This window comes from Chamaea fasciata, unplaced genomic scaffold, assembly GCF_029207755.1.
Source record: "Chamaea fasciata isolate MVZ Bird 193981 ecotype frontalis unplaced genomic scaffold, bChaFas1.0.hap1 SCAF_19, whole genome shotgun sequence".
NCBI classification, from domain to species: domain Eukaryota; kingdom Metazoa; phylum Chordata; class Aves; order Passeriformes; family Sylviidae; genus Chamaea; species Chamaea fasciata.
Genome location: NW_027094104.1, coordinates 8,091,422 through 8,116,686, shown reverse-complemented (window position 1 = coordinate 8,116,686; position 25,265 = coordinate 8,091,422). Strand labels below are relative to the sequence as shown.

General features: G+C 54.1%; 1 protein-coding gene across 1 annotated transcript in view; it reads right to left on the bottom strand.

Annotated features, from left to right (window-relative positions):
- Positions 1–23,186, bottom strand: part of MGAT5B (alpha-1,6-mannosylglycoprotein 6-beta-N-acetylglucosaminyltransferase B) — a 67,688-nt gene extending 44,502 nt beyond the window's left edge. Inside the window, exons 1-2 of the mRNA XM_066200589.1 lie at positions 22,952–23,186; positions 16,629–16,741 (exon numbers count right to left, since the gene is read on the bottom strand). Of these exons, the coding sequence (XP_066056686.1) occupies positions 16,629–16,741; positions 22,952–23,019 (181 nt within the window). The 5' untranslated portion in view covers positions 23,020–23,186. The remainder of the gene's footprint in view (positions 1–16,628; positions 16,742–22,951) is intronic.
- Between the last annotated feature and the right edge of the window lie 2,079 nt (positions 23,187–25,265).

Sequence of the window (25,265 nt, the reverse complement as noted above, 5' to 3'; positions counted from 1 at the left end):
GATTTCTACTCAGAATTTGCTCCGGCTGTGACGTCCCAGCATGGTCAGGAGGTCAGAGCTTAGACCTTCGACTCAGTTCTTGAGTGAGACAGGGATTACCAATCCCTCTTGGATGCTCCTGTGCTGCAGCAGGTGAGGCTGGAGGTCAGGAAAAGGACCTGACCCAACCCCTACAGCTGGCCAGAAAGGCTGAAACCACAACCACCAGATTCCCATGGGAAGAGTCCATCCCGGCCTGGGGGTTTGGATCCCAGCTTGTTTGGGGGTTCAGGTTGTGATGGTTTGCCAGGAAGACACAAGGATTGTGCCCGGGAAGGCAATGGAGGTGGAGATTTCCTGGCAGTCCAGGCAAGGATGCTTGCTCCAAGCCTTCATCACAGAAGCACAGCTGACAAGTCAGCTCTGCTCCCAAATCACTAACGAGGAACAATGATATCCCCACCAGGCACAAATCCACTTCCCTGTGGATCCCAGAAAAGCCAGCAGCAACTGGAGCCACAGGCCCCAGCTCTGCACCTCACCACCAGCCTGGCCCCTGACATTCCCACTGGCTCCCCTGAATTTCCCTGAGATCTCCCCACCTGTCCCTGCCACCATCCAATTCCCAGCTGGTTTTGAGCCATTGCAGGATGCTTTCCAACAGCAGAGCTCTGAGCTTTGCTGTCAACAGTGAGCCGAGATATTCCTTCTCAAAGAAATTAAAAAAAAAAAATCCCAAATACTAACTAAAAATAGTAAAAAAAATCCCAGCTTTCCCTGCATTATCTTTTGGGGCAGCCTGCCAGAGAGCAGAGCTGTGGCAGGACACATCTCCCCCAGCCCTCCCCTGGCACTTGGAGATGAAGCCGAAGCTCTTCCGCATCAACACCTCTCTCTTTCTGTTCCTGGTCTTTGTTGTTGTTGTTGTTGTTGTTGTTTTTCCAGCAGCTTAAGGAAGCTAACAACGGCCTGACATTTTTGGCAATGATTATTACATCTCTTGGAAAGTGTGTCTCATTAAAACCAGAAGAAAGGAGGAAAAGTGCTGAAGCGACTCTTTTAAAAATGCAAGAGCCAGGATTAATTTGTTAACCTGAAACAGAGACTCAGACTTCCACCCAGGGCTGCTCAGCTGCCTGAGCCAGGGATGGGATCCAGAGGATGGAGGAGATCCTGGCCAGGACCTCAGGCTTCTCCCTAAAGTCAATGATGAAGATCCCCAAGGAGACTTTACCCACAGCACTGCAGGCAGCCAGGATAAACCCAAACCCACCTCAACGGCACAAAACCCCAGCAAAACACTTCTGAAAAATTAAACACCCCTGAAAACCACTTTCTTTCAAAAAACAAAGCCAACTTTCTGCTAATTAGAAAGGAAAAATATTCTAATTTCCCCTGATAACCAGCAATGATGGGACAGCAAATACAAGTAAACCCAACCGACAGATTAATTGGAGTTTGTTAAAGTATGACAGGGTTTTGACAGTTTTCCTGAGTGGCAGCCACGCTTTCCAGGCAATCACTGAACTGACAGAGGTTTTCATAGCAGCACTAGGAAATAATGATTGCAATCAATCATATCTTACCGGATTTCATGAGACACGCTGGTAAACACAGCAGAGGGAGGAGAATTATTTATGGGGCTTCTGAAGAGCACACAGCTAAGTAATTGGATGAAATCAGGGGAAAAAAAGGAAAGCTACCCCTAAGGGTGATGTCTTGTGGAAGAAGGAATAGCTGCTCTGTGAAACCAGTGGAATAGTCAACAGCCAATATGCTCAAATTTGGATGGGTTGAAACCCAAGGGAATTCACTAATGATGCACTTGTCTTTAAAACACCTCCTTGGAGTGAAGGCAGCCGTGAGCAGGTGTCACCCCCTGCCAGCACCTCCCCCTGGAACCTCCAGAACGGGAGCCAGGATGAGCATTCAGGGGAGTTTTGTTGTGTGTGCCAACCTGAATTCAAAGGTGAAGTTCAGTGGAGCTCAACGATCCTTGTGGATCCCTCCCAACGCAGAATATTCTGTGTTTCTCTGACCATGCAGGAGTGGAGAAAGGAGAAAGGAGCATCTCTAGTGCAGGGGACACCCTGCTGGGCAGTCCAGCACAGGGCTGGCACCAGTGGGGCTGGTGTGAAGTGGTGCTGGCAAAGCCCAGGTTGTGCCACAGGGACAGGAGCAGACGGGAAGGAGTTTCCTTGTGCTTTCCACATTTTTGGGATCCTGAGCATCCTCCGCCACTGCCCACGTTGGGAGCCCTCTCCACCCAGCACTTCCCAAGCACAGATGGGGCGTGGAGGATGTCACCCTGTCACACAGGCCCTGGGATGCTTGGGCTGAGCTGCTCAAAGGGAGTTAAACCCCTCGGGAAAATAAAGAGAGCATTTTGGGGCATATCCCCAAGTGCTGGTTTCAGCTGGGGTAGAGTTAATTTTTTTTTCCCAGTGGCTGTGTTTTGGAATTGTGCTGAGCACAGGGTTGATTTTACAGAGATGTTTTTGTTGTTGCTGAGCAGGGCTCACACAGAGCCAAGGCTTTTGCTGCTTTTCACTCTGCCAGGCTGGTGAGGAAGCTGGGGGTGCTTGGGAGATGACACAGCCAGGACAGGGGACCCAAAGGGGTATCCCACACCATGTTTAAAGGCTCCCAGAGCACAGGGAAATGTCTCCACAGGGTATAAAGTGGGGGAAGAAGGAGGAAGGGGGTTCTGGCATTAGTCAGTGGGTGGTGAGCAATTGCACTGTGCATCACTTGTTTGTTTCCTTTTTGTTATCATTGTAATTTATAATGTATTTTACTTTATTTTCAATGCATAAACTTTTCTCAACATACAAGTTTTACTCCAGTGTTCCTCCCTGTTCCACAGGGATGGGGGAGGAGGGTTGACAGAGTGGCCTCGTGGGGCTTCATTTCCACCTGGGCTTAAACCACATCATCCCTTTAGCCACTTGGAGTGACTGAAACCTCCCTGATGGCAGCTCCCATCCCTGGGTCACTCAGCCCCATCCTGCTCGGGGAGCCTCACACTTCTCACCGACAGCTTCATGCTGAGATGAGGGGAAAAAAACCCCAGATTTCCACCCAAACCCAAGTTATTTCAAGGGCAGCAAAAGCCTCCCTTGCCCTCCTGTGGGGAGACCAAGGCACAGCCTCAAGCCACATCTCCACAGACCCATGTGAGCAGCACCAAAGCATCTCCCTGACATTCCAAACACAGTATTTCCCACACTGTATTCCCAATGTGGGTCCCCTCCCTTCTCAGCCCTGTCACACCCTGCCTGGCCATCCCACAACAGCAAACCCCCGGCTTGTACTGCAGCTCAGAGATAGTGAGATATTACCCGTGTCCATTGAAAACACCAGCTGCATTAATTTCAATCTAGATCATCGTTTGCTTTGGTTTTCTCCTTTAAAGGACAACTCCAGGCTACTTAAACCCCTCAAAAGGGCAGCACAGCCTTGAAAGATTTATTGCAGAGGGAACCAGGGGATCTCCGGTGGGGTTGAGGCAGACCCAGATCTCACTGCCCAGCTCCTCGGGGTAGCATCCAGGGCTGTCCTGGGGGTCCCATCCTCCCACGGCGACACTCACCCTGGCGTTTTCCCAGCAAGCAAAGCCCCAGCCCTTTGATTGTCTGTCCCTCTGATGTTCCTCTATTTACTTTCACTATCGATTTCGATTCAAGCAGATTAAAAGACCAAAGAGCCAACTAGCCAAGGACTAACTCTGACACATAATCCATTGCAATCACAGCCCAGAGACCCAGCACTAACTGGAAACAAGAGAGCCCAAGGCCAGGCTCAGCTTGGCAGCAGTGGCCACCTCCTGTCTCCAACCCTTTGGGGAAGCTGCTCCAGGGATGGACAAGGTCCCACGGAGTGGCCGCATCCCTTAAGGGCTCCCAGCCAGTTACTGCTGCCAGCAAATCCACCCCCATCTGCCACTGAACTGCTACAGATTGATTAATCTAAGTTAGACAGGGAAAATACAGACCTGCTTAGCCAGTGCCCCAAAGGAAGAGAGCGCCGGGAGCCACACGGGGAGCTGCCACACAGGTGGAGGTGTGTTGGTTGGGTTGGGTTTTTTTCCCTTCGTGTTAGAGCTGGGATTAATTCATGGGAGTCACTGTTTTGTGTTCGGACTCGATGTTTATTAATTCTTATCTACAGTACAGCCCCACGAGTTGTGAGCTCTAACCAGTAAGTTAGAAAATGAAGGCAAAACGGATGCCTCTAATGCTTTCGAAGGTTATTTAAGTGCTAATCGCCCAATAACGAGATGACACAGAAATATAATATAATATAATATAATATAATATAATATAATATAATATAATATAATATAATATAATATAATATAATATAATATAATATATTATATTATATTATATTATATTATATTATATTACCTAATAATGACTACCTAAGGCCCGTAATGTGAACCCTTTTTCACCCAATTAGAAAAAAACCACCTGAAACCATGAAGAAGAAGGAAGAAGAAGGTGAAGAAGAAAGACTCAGACAACACCTAAAATCCTCTATCCCACCCTATATATATTACTCTACACTAAAACCTTAAATTCAAGTTTTTCCCCCTGTGAGATCACACAATACTATTCAAGCTACACACCCACAACCCCAGTGCCGTCGCTCAATTTCGGGAGCCTGTTCCACGGCCTCAGGTCAGATGCAGCGCCTGCCTGAGGGTCAGTGCTCCTTGGCACAGAAAGGCTGAGATTTTCAGCCTCCGGAGTTCCAGCAGAGGTGCCCACGAAGCAGCTCAGGGGCTGCCGGTGGAGCGGACACCTCAGCAGAGCTCCAGCTGCAGCATCGATCTGCTGCTGAGCCCTGGCAGCCCAGCAGCTCCCTGGTAATCAGCCAAATTAAGCAGCCTTAAGTCACTGGCTGGTAAAGTAGATTATGTCCCACCTTCCTGCTATCACCTCCTCCTGGATCTATCCCTCCCGTGTTGTCCTGTGTAAATGTGCAGCCTCGGGGGTGTTTTCCCTCACTCTCTCAGACCCTCTGGACTTCAGGACTGGTTCCAGCACTGCCACAACCCGGCCAGGCAGGACCTGAGCCGGGGCTCTGCTGTGTGACAGCAGCAGTTACAACCTTTCCCCGGGCTCAGGAGACCCCCCTGCTTTCCTGCAGCCCCTCACACATGGCAGCAGGGGGACAAATGTGCTGCGGGATTTCCCTGCTGGGAGCCAGACCCGGCCGGGCTGTGCTGCCCAAAGCAGCACCAGCAGGTGGGAAATAACCCCGCCGAGCCCCAGAAATCTCTGCTGGAGGCCTCACGCCACCCCTACAGCCAGGCACCGCTCTGCCCAGGCTGTCACAGCAAAGCCACATCCTTGGGATCCACGGCCAACAGCTTCAGGAGCAAGGAGCTGCATCTCTGCTTCCCTCCTGCAGCCCCTGCCCCACACCCTGCACGTTCTCCCGCTGGCTTGAGGCCCCAGGAGCGTTCCTGGAGGAGGCTGGTGACAGGAAAACACCCTGAGGTGTCCCTGTCCCAGCCCTGCTGGCTCTGGGGTCTCGTTCCTCCCTCCCTCAGCTGCAGGACCCCAAGCTGAGCCTGCAGAAGAGGGTCCTGATGCTTTTCCACCCATCCAGCTCCCCCTGTCCCTCCCCTCCCAAAGGAAACCCTGTAGGAACAGCCTGCAGCTCCACCCAAACACATCCGCTCCCTATTTCCATACAAATGAGAAAAGGCAGGAAAACGAACAATACCAACACTCGCACTCCCAGTCAGGAGCGTTTCATTGCAGCAAGGGAGAGCCCAGGGCTGTTCCCCCCAGCTTGCATTACTTCTTACCCCACCATACACACACCGGAGACCTGATGTCCCCTCTGGGACATGGGGACATCCCAGAAATCCTGCCATGAGCCATCACTGCAGGAAAAAGGAGCTGGATCATCTCCTGTCCCCCACAGCCCCTAGAGATGGGCTGGGGGAGTTGGGAACCTGGGGAAGAAGAGATGAATACACACAACCCCAACACAAGCTGCAGTTCAGCTTTTATTTGTTTTACTATCTTTTTAAACACATCTTTCTTCCTCCTTCTCATCCCCCTTTCACTTTTTCTTTTAAAAAAGCAGCAGCAGGGAGTTTTCAGCTGGCTCTCTATTGCCAGCCAGCACTGTTTTAAATTGCATTTTAAGGTGTTGTGCAGCGCTTCAAACACCTCACACTGCAGGACAGGCTTCCAAATTACAAGATTAACATTGGTTTTAAATTTAATTTTATATTTAAAAACCTTCCTAAAACATGAGGGCTCCAGCACAGGGATGGATCAAGGGCAGCTGCTGTAGCAAAGCCCAAAGGACACCAGAGCTCCTTGGACATGGCTGGACCCCACACTGGGGTGGATGCTGTTGAGACTGGGGGCAAAGCTGGACCCTGAATTTGCAGCTGAGACCTCCAGTTTCTGGTGAAAAGCAGCACACACGGGTCCCACGGGACAGAGACAGCTCCAGAGTGACTCCACAGACCCACAAACCCAACCTTCATTTGGGTTTGTGGTGTTTAAAGAAGTGTCTCTCCAAGGTCAGCAGCATTTAACTCAACTGGATCTCCCCCTAATGGTCCCCATTGCTCATCCAGGGAAAATTGTACTACCAGGAGCCAGTGCAGGAAAGGAAGGATTGCACCCAGCCCTTGCACAGCCCCAAACCAGCCAGTGGAAGGTTCCAGAAGGCTCAGCACCACCATCAACCCTCCAGCACTCAAGCCCACGGCCACGCTCACAGCTGCCCCAAAAGGTTCAGCCTCAGAAACAGCAGAACTCGCTCCTTTAACACTTCTAAAATGATCAGCCTTTCTCCTTCAGCCAAAAAAGATTGGCCAAACAGTGCTGGGCATCCCGCCACTCTGCTTCCAGGAGCAAATAAATCATCTCCTTCCTCCAAACCCATCAATCTCCAGCAAGCCCAGGGGCCAGATCCTCCAAGCAGCAGCAGAGCCCAGAGCAGGGCCCCCAGAGTTGGGGGGCCTTGGCAGAGCTGCAGGATGAGCCTCAGCTAATCTCTGCTCGAGCTGAACCGAGCCCTGCTCTCTCCTTTAAGCCAGAGAAACAAATAAATCAGTGGGAAAACCCAGCTTTTACAGAGGCTGCTATGGTTCCCACTGTGCTAGTTTTATTTTCTGAAGTACCTGCTGCCTCCCGGGCACAGGATGAATTTTGATTTAGGAGTGAAAAAGGGGTAATAAAAGCATAAAGAGCCATTAACATTCCTCCTGGCCATGGTGGGGTGTTGGCTCATCACGAGTTGACGGAAAAGCCGTTTGACTTCCTTATGAGCTATAGAAAATCAATTAATTGATTTAATCATTCCCCGGGCGTCCCTGCTTATGGAGATAACAGAGTGCCAGGGCAACAGGATGCTGCTCCTGTCTCTTCTCACGTAGGGCCAGCAGGGAAGGGGCCAGCACGCATCCCTGCTCCGAGGTCCTCATCACCGCTGCCCCAGTTGAAGATGTGTGAATTCACACTTCCATTTTCCAATAACTTTGGTGGCATCATTTTTTTCTTTCTTCTCCTTAAGCCTGCAGGCATTCAATTCTGAGCAGTAATTGCATGAAACAGGCGCTTCTTCAGGAAGAGACATTTTCCCCGGGTGGATTAAGCCTCAACCACTACAACAGCAGGCCCTGACACCTCTCTTTACCCCTCTGTGCCCTGCAAAGCCCCAATCTGCGTTTTGCTCCCCACAGAAGTGGGCAGGAACCCCCAGTGTCATGTGGAAGCCCAGGGATGCCTTTATTTTCATTATTTCAACAGCTCTCATTCCAATTTAATAAGGACAGTAAAGTTTTACACTTCCACTTTAAACTCCCCTTCCACGAGTGGGTTGAGGATGGGAGCACAGAGCACGTGACAATGGATGCAGAGTTTGGGGCTGAAGGGAGGACACCAGCAGGAGGAGAGGCTTTTTATCAACTCTCATTTCCTCCACCCATGCAAAACAATGGCCTGCTCCTAAAAATCTGCAGATTAAGGACACCATGTGTTGGCCATGGGGCTGCGACCCCAGCACAGTGGAGCTGATGGCACTGCTGGGTGTTGTGTCACCTGCTTCCAAGAGCCCTTGGAGCAGCCGAGTGTGAAGGTTCTGGCTTCTTTTTTTCCTTGCCAAGGTTGGGATTAATACACGGGAAACGTAGGTTTCGAGTTCGGAGTTGGATGTTTATTATCTGGGGATGTTAAATCCCAAATTCTAAGTTTCCAGAATTCCAACAGCTGAGCGTCCAGCAGGAGCTGGCGAAAGGCAATGTTTGGGGCAGAAAGCCCCCACCCTGCACCCTGGGCTCTACCTGGTTTTGGTGTCTCCCTTAACTCCTTTCTCCCCACCAATGCCTGGACAAGGGAGGAAGAGAATGGTGGGAGCTGCCGGAGCTCATCATTTCCAGGGGAGCCCGAGAGCCAACCCCGCTCCTCCAGGAGAAATCAAAAGCCCATCAGCTCCCAGCAAAGCTCCTCACCAAGGAGATGCTCCCAGCAACAGCCAGCTCCACTTGGCACCAACCAGACAACTTCTTACGGCATCAGCTGGCTGCTCCAGCCTCCGAGGAGTCGTGGAGTGGCTTTGGAAGGGATGGATGCAGAGAGGCTGGAAGTGAGCCCCAAGCACTGAAGAGCTGCCCAGCTTGCTCCTCCACATGGCTTCCCCCTGGCTGGCACCCACAGGCTCCAGGAGAGTCGAATCCAGCTCAGGATGCAGCAGCAGGGAGATGAAGCGCTGGGGACGTGCAGGATCTGCAGGTCCCAGCTGGCGCTGAGGAGGTGACACCACGCTCTGACCCACACCCGGCACCTGGGAAAACAGCCTGGATAACAGCCGCACACCAGTGCAGGAAGAGGGGAACTTCTTGTCTTTTGAGGGAGTTTTACAGGAGCAAACTCTGGATTCAGACCCTGAGAAGAGTCTCATCCCTCCTCCTGGAGCAGCATCCCGGGCACTGCCGGCAAGACACGCTCCAGCATCTACTGATCCTGACAAGCTGCTTACAAGAGCTGCAGTTATCCGGGGCTGCTCAGCAGACAACATCAAAACATGACACCAGCAGCCCGGGAGAGGGTTATAACTCACTCAGGAAGAAACTGGGAATAATTAGCGCCAAGTTTGCTGAGCAGAGCCCGCCCGGCTCCCTCCCTCTCCTGCCCGTGTCTCCTGTCACTGTCACTTGCTTACACGAGTCTTCACAACTGGTTCTGCTGTCGCCTCTGCTGAGCGTTAAAGGCAGCAAGATAAATTTATAACTCACATGACTCCTTGAAAGCACAGGGAACACGAACATCCCTGGAACCACACGTCTGTGGGCTGCGTCTCAAGGAGGCAGCAGCCCAAGCTCTCGCTCCCGGGTTCTCTCTCCAGCCAGAGCAGGTAAGAAAAGGGATTCCCAAAGCCACAAAGCAACTTTTAGGTATTCTGCCCAACGCAAGCTCCTGTCAGAAGAACTGTGTGCTCTGCCCAGGAGCAGACTGATGTGGGAACTGCAAGACTTATCGAAACAAGAAATAGAAATCACTACAGGATTTGACTTACATCCTTAGAGCGGACCGGATTTTTGCAGCGTTAGAATTGCTGTGGTTGAAAATAAAAATGCTTAAAGCAAACAGAAAAGGTGCCTTATAAAAGCAAAATATATGTTTAGTAGGGTAGTGAAAGATTTTAAGGTTTGGCAATGTGACTTTGTGCAGAAAACTTGTAGAGCTCTTTTATTAGATAAGAAAAGACACGCTATGGTAGAACTATGCAACCCAGTGTAGTTAATAATTGACAGAGATATCAACAATGGGGGTTTTTGTTGTATCGAGAGGGGGAATTGTGGGAACTGAAAAAGCAGAGGACTTTCACAGTGTTGCAATAAGCTTACGCAGACAGAGGTTTGAAACAGAGTCGAATTTTAGGCCTTGAAATATTTGGAGCATAGAAAGTTTCTGAACTGCAAAAAAAATTATAAAACAAGCAACTATTGTATGCTGTAAAGTGTACATGTAGTGTTTACTGACTGGCTTAAGTAGATGCTTGTAAGCTTTTAGCATCAGCCTATTGGCTAAAATCTTTTTAAAGGCCTAAAAAATCTTTCAAAAGGTAACAAAGAGAACTTTGGCTTCTGCTGGTATGACATGAGCTTTACCATCTTTGACGTCTCTGCCTCCACTGAGACTGATAATGAAATAAAAAACTCGTGGAACGCCTCTGGGTCACCCCATCCCGTTATTGGTAATTAGATCCAACAAACTGGGATCTGTCACAAGTGGCAACGACCCAAATCTGCAAATGAGCCCTGAAAATCACCTTTCCTGAGAGAGAGGGAGGGTGAACACCCCTGCGTGTTATTTTAAAGCTCTCTTGGGCTGAGCAGCGTCTCAGTGCAGCCAGGACAGAGCTGAACCGAGCTGTGCCCTGCTCTGCTGTCAGCCCTCACAAGGAGAGAGTACACAGAGGGCCAGGATCATGGACACAGACCTCCTCCTCCTCCTCCTCCTCCCCTCTGGCACAGCTGACAGCAAGGGGGGATGACAGAGTTACTCAAGCTCACTCTGATCGTTAGCAAATCCGAGCCTGACCTTTCTGCATCCTCTGTGAGAACAAATGGTGATGTTACCTGGCCATGCTAACCCAGCTGGGACGCTGCTGGAGCAGAAGGAAAAGCAGCAGAGCCGGGAGCAGGAGCAAAGGACCCCTCTGAGGAGATCATGTAGGTTCTCACATTTCTATTTAGCCTCTCTGCTCCGCTCCTCAGGGAGCAAACCAAGGCATTGAAATAACATGAGATCCCGTTGCTTCACGGTGCTGTGGCTCTGAAATGGTGAAAATGCCCTACAAAACCCCGAGCAACCTTCAGCATTATCATCTGCAGCACAATTCCCACCCCTCCACAACGTCTCTGCTCTGGAGAGAATCAGAAGCCGCAAACACCGAAGCGTACAGCTGTGCTGCACAGCCCTGAACAGCTCCCTCTCTCCTCTTCTCTGTGCACTGATGGAAGAAATCGCTTTAAGCAGGTGAGACTCCAGGAACTGGAGCATACGACAGAGCAGAGAGGCAGAGCACTGCAGGAGCTGGAATACTGAGAGGGTTGGAGGAGAACAGGGCAGGATTCCTGCCAGGTGATGTTAAACACCATCTCCAGCACAACGTGCCTTGGCTGTTGGCTCTGGATCTCTGCTGGGAGTCCTGTAGCCCAGCATGGCAAACCAGAGCCACTGTGACCCCACAAGGAAGCCCCAGTGCTCAGCTTCCCCATGGTCTGCACGTGGGACAAGACACCCCAAACCAGCAAGGGGAGGCTTCCACTTTTTTTTTTTTCCCTTTTCCACATTTATTTTTATTCCCTCCAAAATGAACGTAAATGACCAAATCTTTTAGCAGCCGAAGCTGCTCCTTGGTGACCTGCAATTCTGCTGGGTCACAGACCACGGGAGGTCCCTGCAGGGGCTGGTGCACTGCCCGGCTCCAGACAGATTCCAGTCGAGTTACCATTGCCCAGCTGCAATGTCCCAGTGCTGCAGGACTGGGAAAACCTCTGTTCTAGCCCACAGGCTGCTTATCACCCCATCAGGGTCCATATCCTACAGCCCTGAGATCAGACCCCAAAACACATCTCAGCAACCTAAGACAAGGTGCAACAGCCTTGTAGAGGCTGAGCTTCATCCCTGCTTACTTCTGTTTTCCAGCTTGTGCCTTCAAGTCAGCTCTTCCCCACCCTTGTCCTTCCTTCATCCCATTCCCACTGGTCCTGCTGCCAAAGCAGTGGAGGAAACACAACACAGGAGCCCAGTTGTGGTCAGCCACAGGAAACCAGCTGGAGATGCTGCTGGGAGCTCCCTTTCCCACTTCCCAAAGGCAGCAGCATTCGAGGACCTCAGCACCAGAACCAGTGCTGCAGCAGCGACCCCAAGCACCTGTGAACCACTTCAAATGCTTCTATCAAAGCCCCGGCAAGGTCAGCTGAAATCAAATCAGACTCCTCTTGCCGGAGCCAGCAGCCCAGCACGAGGGCAGAGCTCAGCCCCAGCCGTTTCAGGATATCAGCCCTGTCCTACACCTCCCCTGGGTTTGCAGCAAATTCCTCCAGCACCTCTTGGCCAACCCTGCAGGAATCAACAGCGAGAGGAGCCCAAAGGCTTTTGATTCTTTGAACCAGCTACAGCAGTTGCAGGCAATATTCCAGCCACATCTAATCGCGTTTTAACACTTAATAACCTATTTTCCCCCGCTAATCCCCTGCAGCAGCAAGCTCCACCAGCGGGATGTACATCCCACCAAATCCAGCCTGGGGCACAGCCACGGGCTGAGGGACTGCAGCCAAACCCCTCCCAGCACCATGATTACAGAACTTGGTATTTTTCAGCATCAGCCTCCTGCCCCCTGACTCCAGCAGTAAAACAGCCGCAGGAAAGACGCTTGGGGGGGAAAAAAGGATCATCAAACATATTAAATTCTAAATAAGAGGAGAGAAGAGGACACGGAAAACTCAATCTCTTGAGTCTAGACCTCTTCCCAAAGCATCTCCCACATTCAAAATTTATAGACTTCTCTGTTTCCTTTTTTTATCTACATCTTTGCAGAACAAATTCTCTCAGTGGCCATTTCAAAACAAAGGAATCTTTGTCTGTGTTTACTTGACAGCAGCGGATTAGGATAAAATAACTTGCATTTCAGAAGGGTTTTTTTTTTTTTATTTATTGTTAAGATGCAAAGCCTCTACTGCAGCGAATCATCAAGCAGAGAATCCATCTGAGGAATGATTTCTGGCACACACCGAGAAACTTGGCTTTTGGAGAGAACCTCCGAGAAAGGTATTCACATACAAAAATCAAATTTTAAATGGGATTAACTTCTGGACTGTGACATTATCCATTTCTCCTTTTCATGCTCCCGCCTCACATCTATGTTTATTTTGGTTATGATGAGCTGCTGGCACAGTTCAGGAGCCAGGAAAGCTCTGGGCAGCGCTGGGGCATTTTCATGTCTCCCTTTGAATTGCAATAGCTGAGGCTCAAGGCTGGGCTGGGCAGGTCACTCAGGGAGAAACAGGAGCAGCCCCAGCCTAAACTGGACCAGGGACCACGAACTTTAGCATTCATCCACAACCCAAAGGATTTTTTTTGGATGCAGGTGATTTTAAAGCAAATGATTTTTTGACATTCCCCCAGCTCTCCGCAGCCACCCCAACCCCGCAGGCACTGAAGGGCATGGGCAGCTTCCCCTGCACAGCTGAGTCTGGCAGGACACAGTGGGAACAAGGAGCAGCACAAAGAGCCACAAAAGCTGGGAGCAGCCCCAGGAGGGACTGCAGGACACTCCCTCACCACCAGCCCACCCCATTTATCCTCCAGCTCCACTGCAGAGCAGCCCACCCCAGGGCACATAGAGGAGGGTGTTGGCAGCTTCCCTGCAACATCCATCAATTAATGAATAATGCTCCAAAGGGCACTTCCAGGAATCCAGGTGGAGCAGGGAACAGCAGCAGGGACCAGGCTCCCTCCCCACCAGGAGCCCATTCCCAGGAAACACTCAGGCCTGGGCATGGCAAAGCTGAGGCCACACACCCAGGAACTCTTCCCAAGCCCCTGGCCACAAACCTGTCCAGGTTTGTGCAGACTCCCGTTCCTCATCAGGCCAAGAGCTCATCAGCCCTGCACAATTAACCCGCTCCTCTGAGCTCGCCTCCAGCCCAGCACTGTGCTTAACAGCAGCCGTAACCGCCAGGAATATTTCCTGGCTTTCCCTGGGATCCAGAACACATGTTAATTAAATGCCAGTTTGTTATTCAAACAGACCTTCGGAGACTTCACAGCGTTAATAAGCGGCACATCCATTCCTGCTCACACCCTCCCCTGCCTGGATGTTCATTCCACGCTCCTGCATGCGAGTTCTGCCTGCCCTCAGCCAGGAGAGCCCTCTGGAGTGCCCTCCTCAGCCTCCTGCTCCAGACAGCGGGGTCAGAGGTGCCCCCAGCCCCAGCTGGGTGTGCTCTCAGGGGTGGAGTTTCCCCATCTCCCCGTTTCCCAGTGAGCCAGGGAGGCTGCCCAGCATCCGTCACCCTTCCTGCCTTTTCCATGGCTGGGATAGCTGGTTCTTCTGGCCACCAGATCCTGCCCCCAACAGCCACAGCCTTTCACAGGTGACGGAGGGAGGTCTGCAGTGACACTGGCCAGCTCATTCCCTGAGGCCTTGGTCCCACTCTGCTTCGGGGGTTACTCACTGCTGGGAACAGCTGCATCACCCTGGGCCACAGCCAGTCCCTACAAACCAGCGTGACAGGAAAGGCTGAACCCCAAAAGCCTGAACCAGGTGTTAAAGAGTGAGAAAAAGCCTCTCAGGTCGTGCCTGTTGAGCTCTGGGGACAAAGAACACAACCTGCCTCCAGCATCTTTCTCCAGAGACAGGAGAGAGGAGGTTTTGTGTTTAAAACCAGCGTGTGAGGCCATGAATGAAGCTCATCTTCCCCATTAAGAAGCACAGCAACAGCCAAATGTGCAGCAATTCATCTGGAAGCAATAGTTTGTTTGGCAAAGCCACTGAATATACGAAAGAAATTGGATTTGCATCGAGTTTTTGAGCTTTCTAACAAAGCGGGACTTGCCTTACCCAGTTAGAAAGCTAAGGGACTAAAATCTTGAAAAATTAGAGGACCTGGGCCATAATTTACTTCTTTTGTTCTTTAAATGAGACCAGCCAGGCGTTACCAGAAGCAGCATTCAATCTGCACCACCTCGGAGCAAAGCAGCATCTCTCCCAGCCAGCAGGGCCGGTGCTCACAGCCCTCAGCAGAGCCAAAGAGAGTCAGGCAGGAGGGTGAGCCCATTTACACACCTTGATTTAATCACCTGAACCCCTGAGCGTGGAGGATCTGAGGTGTGAGGGCCTCAAAGAAGGAGAATTGTTTTGGCCCAGCTCCAGGGCTGTGCTGACACTGCTCCCAGTGAACAAGGGACAGGCAGGGATGCAGTCAGTGGATTCACAGCTCTGGGTTCAATTGATGACAAGGATAAGGATGGGAAAAGCCACTCCAAGGCATCCAGAAAGGGGGTAAAGAGCTGAGTAATGGGCTTTTCCCCATTATTTCACCCCAACTTTAGAGCCCCCTGGGGTGACCCCAGGTGCTTCTGGAGGTTTCTGGAAACCTTTGCTGCTCTTTGCAGCACAACCTGAGCCACACCTCAGCTGGCCCCACAGTTAATCAGTGTCTCTGCCTTTCTTTCAGCTCTCTACAAACTTTTCAGGGACACTGGGGCTCCTCTGGGGCAGAGGGCAGCTGTAACAGTGACACCTTTAATTTCAAACTCAGCAATCTTTTCAGACCCCATCTCCTCAAAAGCCAGGTCAGGAGAAGGTTTGGAGAAGGCCGTGGTCTGGGGGCTTCTGCCCACTCTCCTTGTGCTGTTTCTTATCCCAAGAAGGAAGAAAACCCCTAAAACCGGATTTCACTCACCAGCCATCCTGGAATGTGTGCTTGGCTTGGGGACAGGAACACAAAACACACCTTCCCCATGGGGACACGTACCCTGACCAAGTGCAGAAACGCTGAAAAGCACTGACCCTCCCTCCTGCTCCAGGCTGAGAGCACCAGGAAAACACCAGTCCTCAGCAAAGGGGTTTAACGGAGCTGGTGGTGGGAACAGTTAGGAGAGCAGAGGGGGAGGAACATCAGCCACGTGCTCCATCCGTAGGGAGAGAACAAATCCAGCTGCCACAGGCTGCAAATCCATCTCTAGGAAAGTCAACTACGCGGTTTTACACCATCCAACTTCTGGAAAACACCGCTTTATCCATCTCCTCCTGCAGGGGAGCAGTTGGCACTTCTTCCAGCACCTCCAGGAAAGGATTTGATGCTCCAAAATCACATCCTAGGTGAGGCTGTGGAGCTCAGATCCCTCCGTGGTTTTGGTACGGAGGAGAAGATCACAGTGGCCCGACCAAGCCCACCTCACCCTGCTCGGGGGAGTTCAAGCTGGGCAGTTCCCTCTGTGCATTTCAGTTGACTGGAATCTTAGAGAAAAGGTCGGGGGAAGCTCAATCCATGGCAGCAGCGTCCTCCCAGAGCAAGGGCAGGACATGACTGTCCCACCCCAGAGCTGTCTCCTGAGCTCACCAAAAGAGGTGTTAAATGCAACATAACACACACTCGCTAAAAGTTAGAATATTTCTCTTCTACATTTCAGTACCTGCACAAAACCACAACGGTCTTTAATTTTCCCTTCCCCAAGGAGCAATTTCCACTCCCTGCAGACCACAAGTGCCCAAACCCACGGAGACCTCCAAGCACCTGAGCCAAACCCTCCACGAGTCAGACCAGGGGCAGCCCACACAACCCCCACTGAGGGCCTGGTCCCGCTGCTCCCCCAATTTCTGCTGAAATTCAGGGTCAGCATCCACGCTCCAGCATTCACCCCCACCCTGTCACACCTCTGGGTGCCAGCACAGCCGGGTTTGAGCCACGCAGCAAAGCCTCCCTGCTGTGGGAAAAGAAGCCAACAGGACCCTGAGCCATGCTGATCATCCCAAAAAGGGCCAGGAAGGACCTGTGGGAATGGAAGATCCAAGCAGCATCCTCCTGCATCCTCGGCACCCATCAGCTCAGCTGGGCCGTGGGGCACCAGGAGGAACAGGCTGGACACAGGGCTCACCTTCGGTGCGGATGGTGAAGGGAGAGTCCCCGAGGCGCTTGGCTGAGAACTGCCCTCCCAGGGATGTCATCAGGAAGCACAGCGTGAAAAATCCAATGCCCAGCACGAAAATCCTGCGGGAGAGAAAGCAGAGCTGGAGCAAGGCGCGATGAGGAGCCCGCTCCTCCCTCCTGGGCCAGCCCCACCACCCTCTGCCCCTGGGGTACAGCAGCAGGAGAGGCTTTGGGGGTCTGGGACAACCCTGGCACTGAACAGCGGGGTTTTTGCCTGAGAACCCCTCTGAAATGCCTGCAGCCTGCTCCAACGAGCAGACCTTGAGGGATCCTCCACTGCACTCAGGGGGGAGTGGTGGATTTGCATCTTCAGGGGGGAAGCTGAGCCAGACCCAACAACCCAGACCACAGGAACCACTACAATAAACAATACCTGTGCTCCTCTGGGAGAGAGGAGTAAAGAGAGACCTTTACCTTCCCTTCCTCCCAGAGGATCTAAAAAAAAAAACCCTTTTAGTTTTTTTAAATAAAGCCTTTTGTTCCCCTGTAACTAGGCCACCGGCATTGTCATTGTGTCCCCTGTGCACAAGGGGACAAGGAGGGACCTGCACAGTGGCCTGGGGCCATGCCATCGCTGCTTTGGGAAGTGGTTCCCAGGGGACACACCGGGCAGGATGTCATCTGCACCATCACTCCCATCCCAGCTCACGGTCACCTCCAGCGAGGAGCTCCCAGCGCTGCTCCTGCTCAGGCCAAATTCAGGCCAGTCCCTCTTTTGGGAAGGGCTGAAGGCAAGAGCTCCGTGCCAGCCTGGCTGCTGTGCACCAGGGAGCGTAAAGCAGAGCGCTCTGTGCCAAGGGATGGATGTCTGGCCTCCTTCCACTGCTCAGCCTCGCTGCCATCACCCCCGAGACTCTGCGGAGATGCAGCAGCCTCCAGCAGACACACGGGAAAAGCCCTGGCAGAGCCACTGCCAGGTGTCAGTGTGACAGCTCCCAGAGCAGCAGTGTGAGCTCAGCCACCAAACCCAGGGGAAATCTCCAGGAGGAAAAAAAAAAGAGAAAAGGCAACCCCCAGCCAGCCTCGTGGAACAACAGGTTTGCCTTCCAACAGGTCAATGCTGTGTGGGACAGGAGCTGAGGGAGCCCTCGAGGTGCCCGCTGGCATCGCTGCCTCTCAGCATCCCCGAGCCAAAGGGAAGCAAACCACAGAGGACAGGAGCCCCCAGCTCTCCTTTACAAGCTCACAGCATCCTCCACGGGGCTCGGGAGCTGCACACAGACACAGCACAGCCACCCAGGCTTTTCCAGGAGCAAAGGAGCCCGCAGCCCTGCACCTAAGCAATCCTACACAGCTAAAGGCAGAGGAGTAGGAACCAGCGTTCAGCTCTGGGCCACAGCACGCCAGCACTGCAATTATCTGCTGCTGGAAAGGGCTAACAAAGAAAGTGACCTGCTTCAAAGCCCTTGTTAGTGACTGGAGATGTTGTGGAGAGCTCAAGTACCGGGTCAAGCACCTCGGGAAGGGCTGGGCTTCCCCAGGGAGATCTAGTGGAGGAGCTCCCAGGGCAGCTCCCTACTGTCCCAGCACAGCATGGCCAGGCTTTGCTTGCCTGGAAAGGCTCCTGGGCAAGACATGGCACTTAGAGGGGATCCCACGAGCTCCCTGCCTCCATCCAGGGGATCCCACGAGCTCCCTGCCTCCATCCAGGCATCCAGGGGATCCCACGAGCTCCCTGCCTCCATCCAGGCATCCAGGGGATCCCACGAGCTCCCTGCTTCCACGCAGGCAGCTCTGATGCTGCTGTCACACAGACAGAACACACCTGAGCCCCAGATCCAGGGCAGCCTCACTCTCAGCAGCAGCCAGCACAAGAACAAAGGGTTTCCTTTGCCTGCTCCGAGGAGGATCAGCCTTGCTCACGGCAGACAGGCCCCTGAGTGCTGCCCATCCCCACGGATCAGCCCTGCCCCATGCCCACGGATCAGCCCTGCCCCATGCCCAGGCACCTGGCCATGGGCTCTGGACATCAGCCCAGCACAGCTCCCCATCCCCTTCTCACCTCCCACCTAATCAAAGGGGAAAACAACACCCTGGGCTTGTCAGCACTGGTGAGCCCAGCCAGCAGCACACTCAGCGCCAGCACAAACACTGCCTGACAGCCAGGCCAGAGCTGGCCTGGGAGAGCTCACCCACCACGGAGAGGGGATGCTCAGGTGCATCACTAAAACTGCCTGACATCCCTGTGCAGGCCTGGACCAGCTCAGCTCCCTTTGATTTCCAAACGAGCCGCCCCTGGAGGGGTGGAAAGCAGTTTCTACAAGATCTATAAAGCACTGTGCACTCAGTAACCCAGGTTCCCATCCCTAGAGGCCTGGCCACAGGCACAGCTGGTGAGCCCCACCAGCAGTAACCACTGGAGCAGAGCCCCCCCCTTCCCCAGCAGATGCTGATGAACCACCAAGCTGTGGAATCTGCACACAGACACGACACAGACCTCAGCCCCTCCCCAAAGCAGACCTGGGAGAAGGGGCTCCAGAGAGCCGTGGTCCAGCTCCAGCAGGGAGGTGATTGTGGAGGCAGCAGAGCGTCCCTGATGCTGCAAAGCAACGTGGTGTCCCAGAAATAGCTTGGAGAGGGGGTGATCCGGGGACATTAGTGCACTGCCATTAGCACAGCCTGAGCCCAGTGCAGTGCTGGCTCTGGGAAAGGCTCTCGGGAACACACTGGAGGGGATTGCTGCACCCAGCTTGGCTTTGGAGGGCTGAATTTGCCCTTAGGGAACGCTGTCTGCCACGGCACTTCCCTGGCAGGAGAGGACAGCAGCAGGCTGGAGAAGAAACCAGCCGAAGGGGGTCACAGCCCAGCCAAGTCCGGCACCCCAGGTCCTCCCTGGGAGCACATCCTGGTACAAAACCCACCCATGGCCCTGTCCTGGTATCCTCTCCCCCAAGGAGCATTTTAACAAAGCATCACCTGAATAAATACTCAGACCTGATCCTGCTCTCACACCTCCTATTGACAACATCTTCATCATTATGCAAGACCTTGTTGACGCTTTTTAATCTTCATAATTATAGTCTGGCAAGGAGGGATCGTTAAACACTGAGCAGAAAGAAAAAGGGGAAGGGAAGAAAAAGATACAAAGGTGATCCGTGCTCTACCATCTCCCTAGGAAACAAAACCTTTTTCATTTTGACTGGATTACAGAGAGAGTAGGGTAGGGGAGATGCAAGATGCTTTTTTTCCCAAATTAAAAAAAAAAAAAAAAAAAAAAAAAAAAAAAAGAAGAAAAGGAATTGGAGCCTTACTGGGATTGCTGTCCTTGGGAGATCAGTGGATCCAGCCCAGAGCAGTGCTCCAGGGCTGGACTCTCAGGCTGAGAACCCCAACTCCCTTACTTTTGCTGATGTTCTCCTGGTGAATTAAAATGCCTGGCCCAGCCTCAGGTGAGTGGAAACTCCTTATAGAGAAAACAAATTTACCACGAAGCAGGTAAAACATACCAGATCCCAGATGGCCCAAATGCACTGGGTCCTCTTCCCCAAAATCAAGACTAACTCCCTGAAGACTGCAGAGTTCCAAGGACCGAATAACATCTATCCTGCATGCTGGCTCTGCCTCTCATCCAAAGTCACGTTTAATTCATTGCTCAGGCACAGTTCTGGTGCCAAATCCCTCTCCACATCCTCCCCAAACTGAAATGTTCACAGTTCTAGGCTCTGGCTCAGTGCCCAAAAGAGAAGAAAGCAAAATTCCTCGAGTCTTAAGTGAAAATTGGAAGTGATGCCCCAGTCATGGAGGATTTCATGGAACTGAGAGCTGGATGTGACCAGGAGGGTCTGAGTGCTGAGCTGGGATGTAGTGGGGGGAGGAAGGCCAGCAGCACCCAGCAGGATGGGACTGTGACACTGGGACTGTGCCCATGGTGCCACATCACCCAGCCGGGAGCCACAGGGAGAATTCTACACAGGTGCAGGGGGGAACCAGAGGCTACAGAGTCAGGGAACGTCTTTTATTAGACAAGTTTTCAGCTCCCAAAAGCTGAGCCACCATTCCTGCCAGCATAAGCCAGGCTAATAAATGATCCCTCTCCCTCAAACCCTTTTTGCTCGGAGCCTGACAGGGTTGTGGTGCTGTCAAACTGATGCTCAGCCATGGGCACCGTGATCCCTGCAGGAGACCAGGGTGAACCCTCTCAGTGACCACTGTCACATCCCATGGAAAGCCGGGCTTTGGTTTCCAGCGGGCAAACTGAGCTACAGAGCCAAGAGCTGGGCGAGCTGGACCTGGGCTCCTCGGTGAATTCTTGTCTGGAACCAGCACCATCCCAAATGAGACCCCCTTTGGCTGCTGAGATGAAGTCAGAGCCACCCTTGGACATTCCTCTGGTTTTCCAGACTGATCTGCTCCCTCTCTCCTCCCTGCAGGCGCTCTCCCAGCTCAGGGCTCTGCATTGCTTTGCTAAGCATGTCTGGAGGGCGGCTAATGAAATGTTTTGGTGCACAGGATCAGGTTTCCTGCGAGCTGTTTGCCGATGGCAAGGCTCCTCCGATGGCGACAATCCACACCAGGCAGGGGATCGCACCACGGGATTCCCTGGGGCAGCCAGGCTTTGCCCAGCCAGCAGCAGGGCACCGATTTACAGGACCCCTCCTGACTGCCAGGACCTTCTCCCACTCCTGGGGGTTTTCCCTGACCCACAGCAGCTGAGGATGGGGGGTGCTGATGTTAGGGGAGCAGAGCTGATGTGCATCGGGTTACGGCTGGAGCAGGGCAGTGCCAGCACCCACCCACGCTGGGCTGGGAACAAGGTGACACAGGACTGTGGCGGGGGGTGTCACACTCAGCCTCACAGCAGCACAGAGGAGGTGCAGAGGTCCTGGACACTGTGGGACAGTAAGGAAAGGGGTCTTGGGCATTCCTGCTCTTGCACGGGGATGACTGTTAACAGCAAGGTAACCCCGCTGGCTCCAGTGGCACCAGTACCGGTCTGTACTGGTTGGAGAGCAGAAGCCAGCCCAGGGCACACGGCCAGGACGGTGCAATTTCTCCACCTGGACACCAGAGACCATCCAGCCATCACAAACCCCTCATCCACACACACCCTCATCCCTAACGGGACTTGGTGATCACCCTGAACTGCACTCCCTGTGCTCTCCCACCCTGAGCCCAGGTCACTGCTGGAGATGGGGCTCTCCTGTCCCTGGGGTGATGCCCAAGGCGCAGGGATGCTGCAGCCGGTCACTTCCTCACTGTGGAATTCAGGAAAGCAAACAGCCAGGCAAAGAGCACTCCCCGGGGTGAGCGTGCCCTTCTCGTGTCTCTCGCAGTCACTCCCTGCTCCACTCGGAGCAAGCCTGAGCTGCGGGAGCCCTCACACCTCTGCCACGGCTCTGTGGCGTCCCCTCGGCCAAGTTCCCCATCCCAGGGCAGTGCCGCGGGATCCAGCAGCACAAATCGCTCCAGGCAAGCAGAGCCAAGCAGCTCCCGAGGAGAGGCAGCCAGCCTCTCCACACCTGAGTGCAAGCGAGCGGTGCAAGCACAGCCTGTCCTCCCGCACGTCGGGCTAAGCAAAAAGGCAGCGAGCAGATCCCCCCCGTGACCCCAGACCTCCAAACGCAGCGGGGAGCGCTGGAAACCGCTGGGCTGGGCTCAGCCCACCTTCAGCTTCATCCCCTCGATCTCTTAGGGGGTTTGGTCCCTCTCCCCATCGAAAAACCACCTAAGTGCAAACATCTCCCGTGAGTCTCAAGCCCGGGAGCAGCCCAAGCTCATCTCCAGTGAAGCAAAGAAGCCGGAGAGCAGGGGCTGGAGAGGGGGAGCGAATGTATGGAAGCAAAAATGGGGAGCTACAGCAAGGAGAAAAGCAGTGGGTGGGTACGGGTGTGCGGGAGGCAGAGGGGTTCAGGTTTGGACATCCACCCCAGCCCCACTGCCACTTCAGGGTGGGTTTCGAAAATCCCCAGCTGCACCGACAGGCTTAAACCAGAGGAACGGAATCCCCCCGAGTATCAACATCTCCGAGGACGGTGCTTTAAGAAGCCGGCGGCGAGCAGCCCCGCGATAACCCCGGAGACAGCGGCGGTGGGGCGAGCCGGGAGCCGGCGGCCAGCGGGAGCAGCAGGAGCCGCACGCTGCCCCGCGGGCAGACCCGCCTGGATCCCGGCCATCCCCAGCCGGGCTCCAGCCGCACACACGCACACCCCACACCGACACACGGGGCCCGGCCAGCCGCATCCCCCCCGCACCAAACGCGCTCCGCCGGCCGCTCCCCACCCGCAGGAGCCGGGCGAGGCGGCAGCGGCCGGGAGGAAGCACCAACTTTACCTAAAGGGTCTCAAGGTGACGAGGCATCTTCTGACCATTATCTTGCCATCCGCGTTGACAGTGATCATCGTTCAAAGTTGCGGGCAGGGGGCGGCCCCGCACCCCCCCCCCAGAGAGGCAGCGAGGGCGGCAGCGAGCGGGGCTCAGCGGGCGGGGCGCGGGGCTGCGCGGGGGCGCATGGCGGGGCCACCGGGGGGACACGTCCCCCGCCGCCCTACCCTTGCCCCTGCCCGCTGCCGGCCGAGCCCATGGCCGGGCCCCTCGGCTCCGCTCCGCTCCGCTCCGCGCACCCCGCGCTGCGGCTCCGCTCCGCCCCGCACCGCCCCGCGGAGCCTCCGCCGGGCTGCGCCGGGCTCCGCGTGCCATCTAGCGGCAACCCGGCCCCGCCGAGGGGGCTCGGGGCACGGGGGTCGGGGACATGGGGGTGCGGCAGCCCCCCGAGGGCAGGGGATGGCGGGTTTGGGGGGAGCACGGCCGCGGTGGGGAGGAGAGGGCGGCGGCGTCGCCGCGCAGGTGACAGCCCCCGGCGTGGGGACCTCGGCAGGCAGGGATGGCTCTTTGGCGGGGGCGCTCAGACCAGAAATGCCACCGAGCACCGTGCCCGGGTGTTGTTTGATTTTTTGGGGGTGGTTAGGAGCAGGGCAAAGCTCCCATGTGGGGAAAGGTGGGTCCGGAGTCTCTGACAGCACCAGGCTGCAGCTCTCCGGCCCCATCACTCTGTTTTCTCTCGGGGGGGCACAGTCACGGCCCACGATGTGGCTCCCCAAAGCCCCCGGGTGTTCCAGGGTGCTGCCAAAAGGACCAGGGCGGTGTCCTTGGGAAGACAAAGAAAGGGCCGTGAGAGCTGAGGCGGGAGAAGCGGTGCTGAGCTCAGCAGAGGTGTTTCTGGCTCTCCTGTGAAAGGTGACAAGCACAAAAAGCCTCCCAAAAGTTAGAACTTGAAGGAGCCAGGTGTGCACAGAGCCCAGAGATGCCCCATTTCCAACCCCAGCCAGGATGGGTGCACCCCACTGGGGGTGAGGAAGGGATGCAGCAGCCCGGGGTGAGGACAGAATGGCTGGAAAGATAACAGTGTCCCCCATGTGCACCCTTGACCAGGATACAGGACAGGGCCAGGCCGTGGTTTGGGGGACTGTGGTGCCACGCTGGCCCCACGGCTGGCACTGGATACCACCACGGGTACCATAAAGGACAGGGTGACACTGGGGACAGCTGTCCCATTGCCTTTCCCACAGTGGGATATCCTCCCCCATGGTCTTCTCCATCCCATTTTCCTCCAGAGAGAGAAACCTCCCTTCACTCCAGCCCCTGCCTGGCCTGGTTTAGTGATCTGCTCCTCAAGTGCTGAGCAATTCCAATGCCCTCCCAGCACCAGCCACTCACTCCTCTACAAACTAACCCTGGCTGTGCACAATGCCAGGGTTTTCCCGTGGGGCTGATGAGGAATTGCTCATTTTGTGACACTGCATTTCCATAGGCATCCCAGATGCTCACACTGCTTCCCTGTCCCCCAGTGGAGACCAGGGGTGGCCTTGGCCAGCAAAGCTCCAGGAAGCATAAACCACAACAGCACCAGTGAGCTCAGGGACGGCAGCTGGAAATTTACCCCAAACCCAGAATTTTTGCTCATAAAACCCAAGCAGAAGTGAGAGGCAAAACCATAATCTCCAGGACTTCTTAAATGCAGAAGGATTTTTGTGTTCCTCCACACTTTTCATGCGCAGGTGACAGGGAAGGATTCGTTGCCACACCAGGTCTGGGGACGATCACGGCAGGATGCAGGTGGATGCAGAGACAGGATTTGCAGGAAGGGTGGCTCAGGAGCAGCAGTCAAGCCAAACCCTCAGGTCATCTTGGCCCTTCTCTGAAGCCCATCCTGTGGGGACCTTATGGACACACCCAGGCAGCCCCAGGGCATGGACAGACCCTAAACATCAGCTGGGTGCTCAGTCCGTGCTGTTTTAGGGGCAGCTGGGAGCATCTGGCCTCCTCTGGAAAAACCACCTGGTGCTCTTCACCTGCCCACTGGGCAAGGAGGGGAGCAGCAGCCTAGTGAAGGTGTGTGGAGACCCTGCCACCCCTGATTTCCTGCCTGCTCACTCCATTCCCAGCTCCTGCTGCCCTGACAGGAATTCTTAATCCTCACCTGAGCTGTAAAACCACCTCAAAATCTGATGCTGCCCTCCAGAGCCCAGCTCCAGCCGGCAGCAGGAGGCACAGCCCTTCGTTCTAAGAATTTTTTTCCAAGATCAGCTCAGCTCCATGGGGCTGGAAACCTTCCTAATGCACATAAACACTGCCTGGAGTGGGTGGT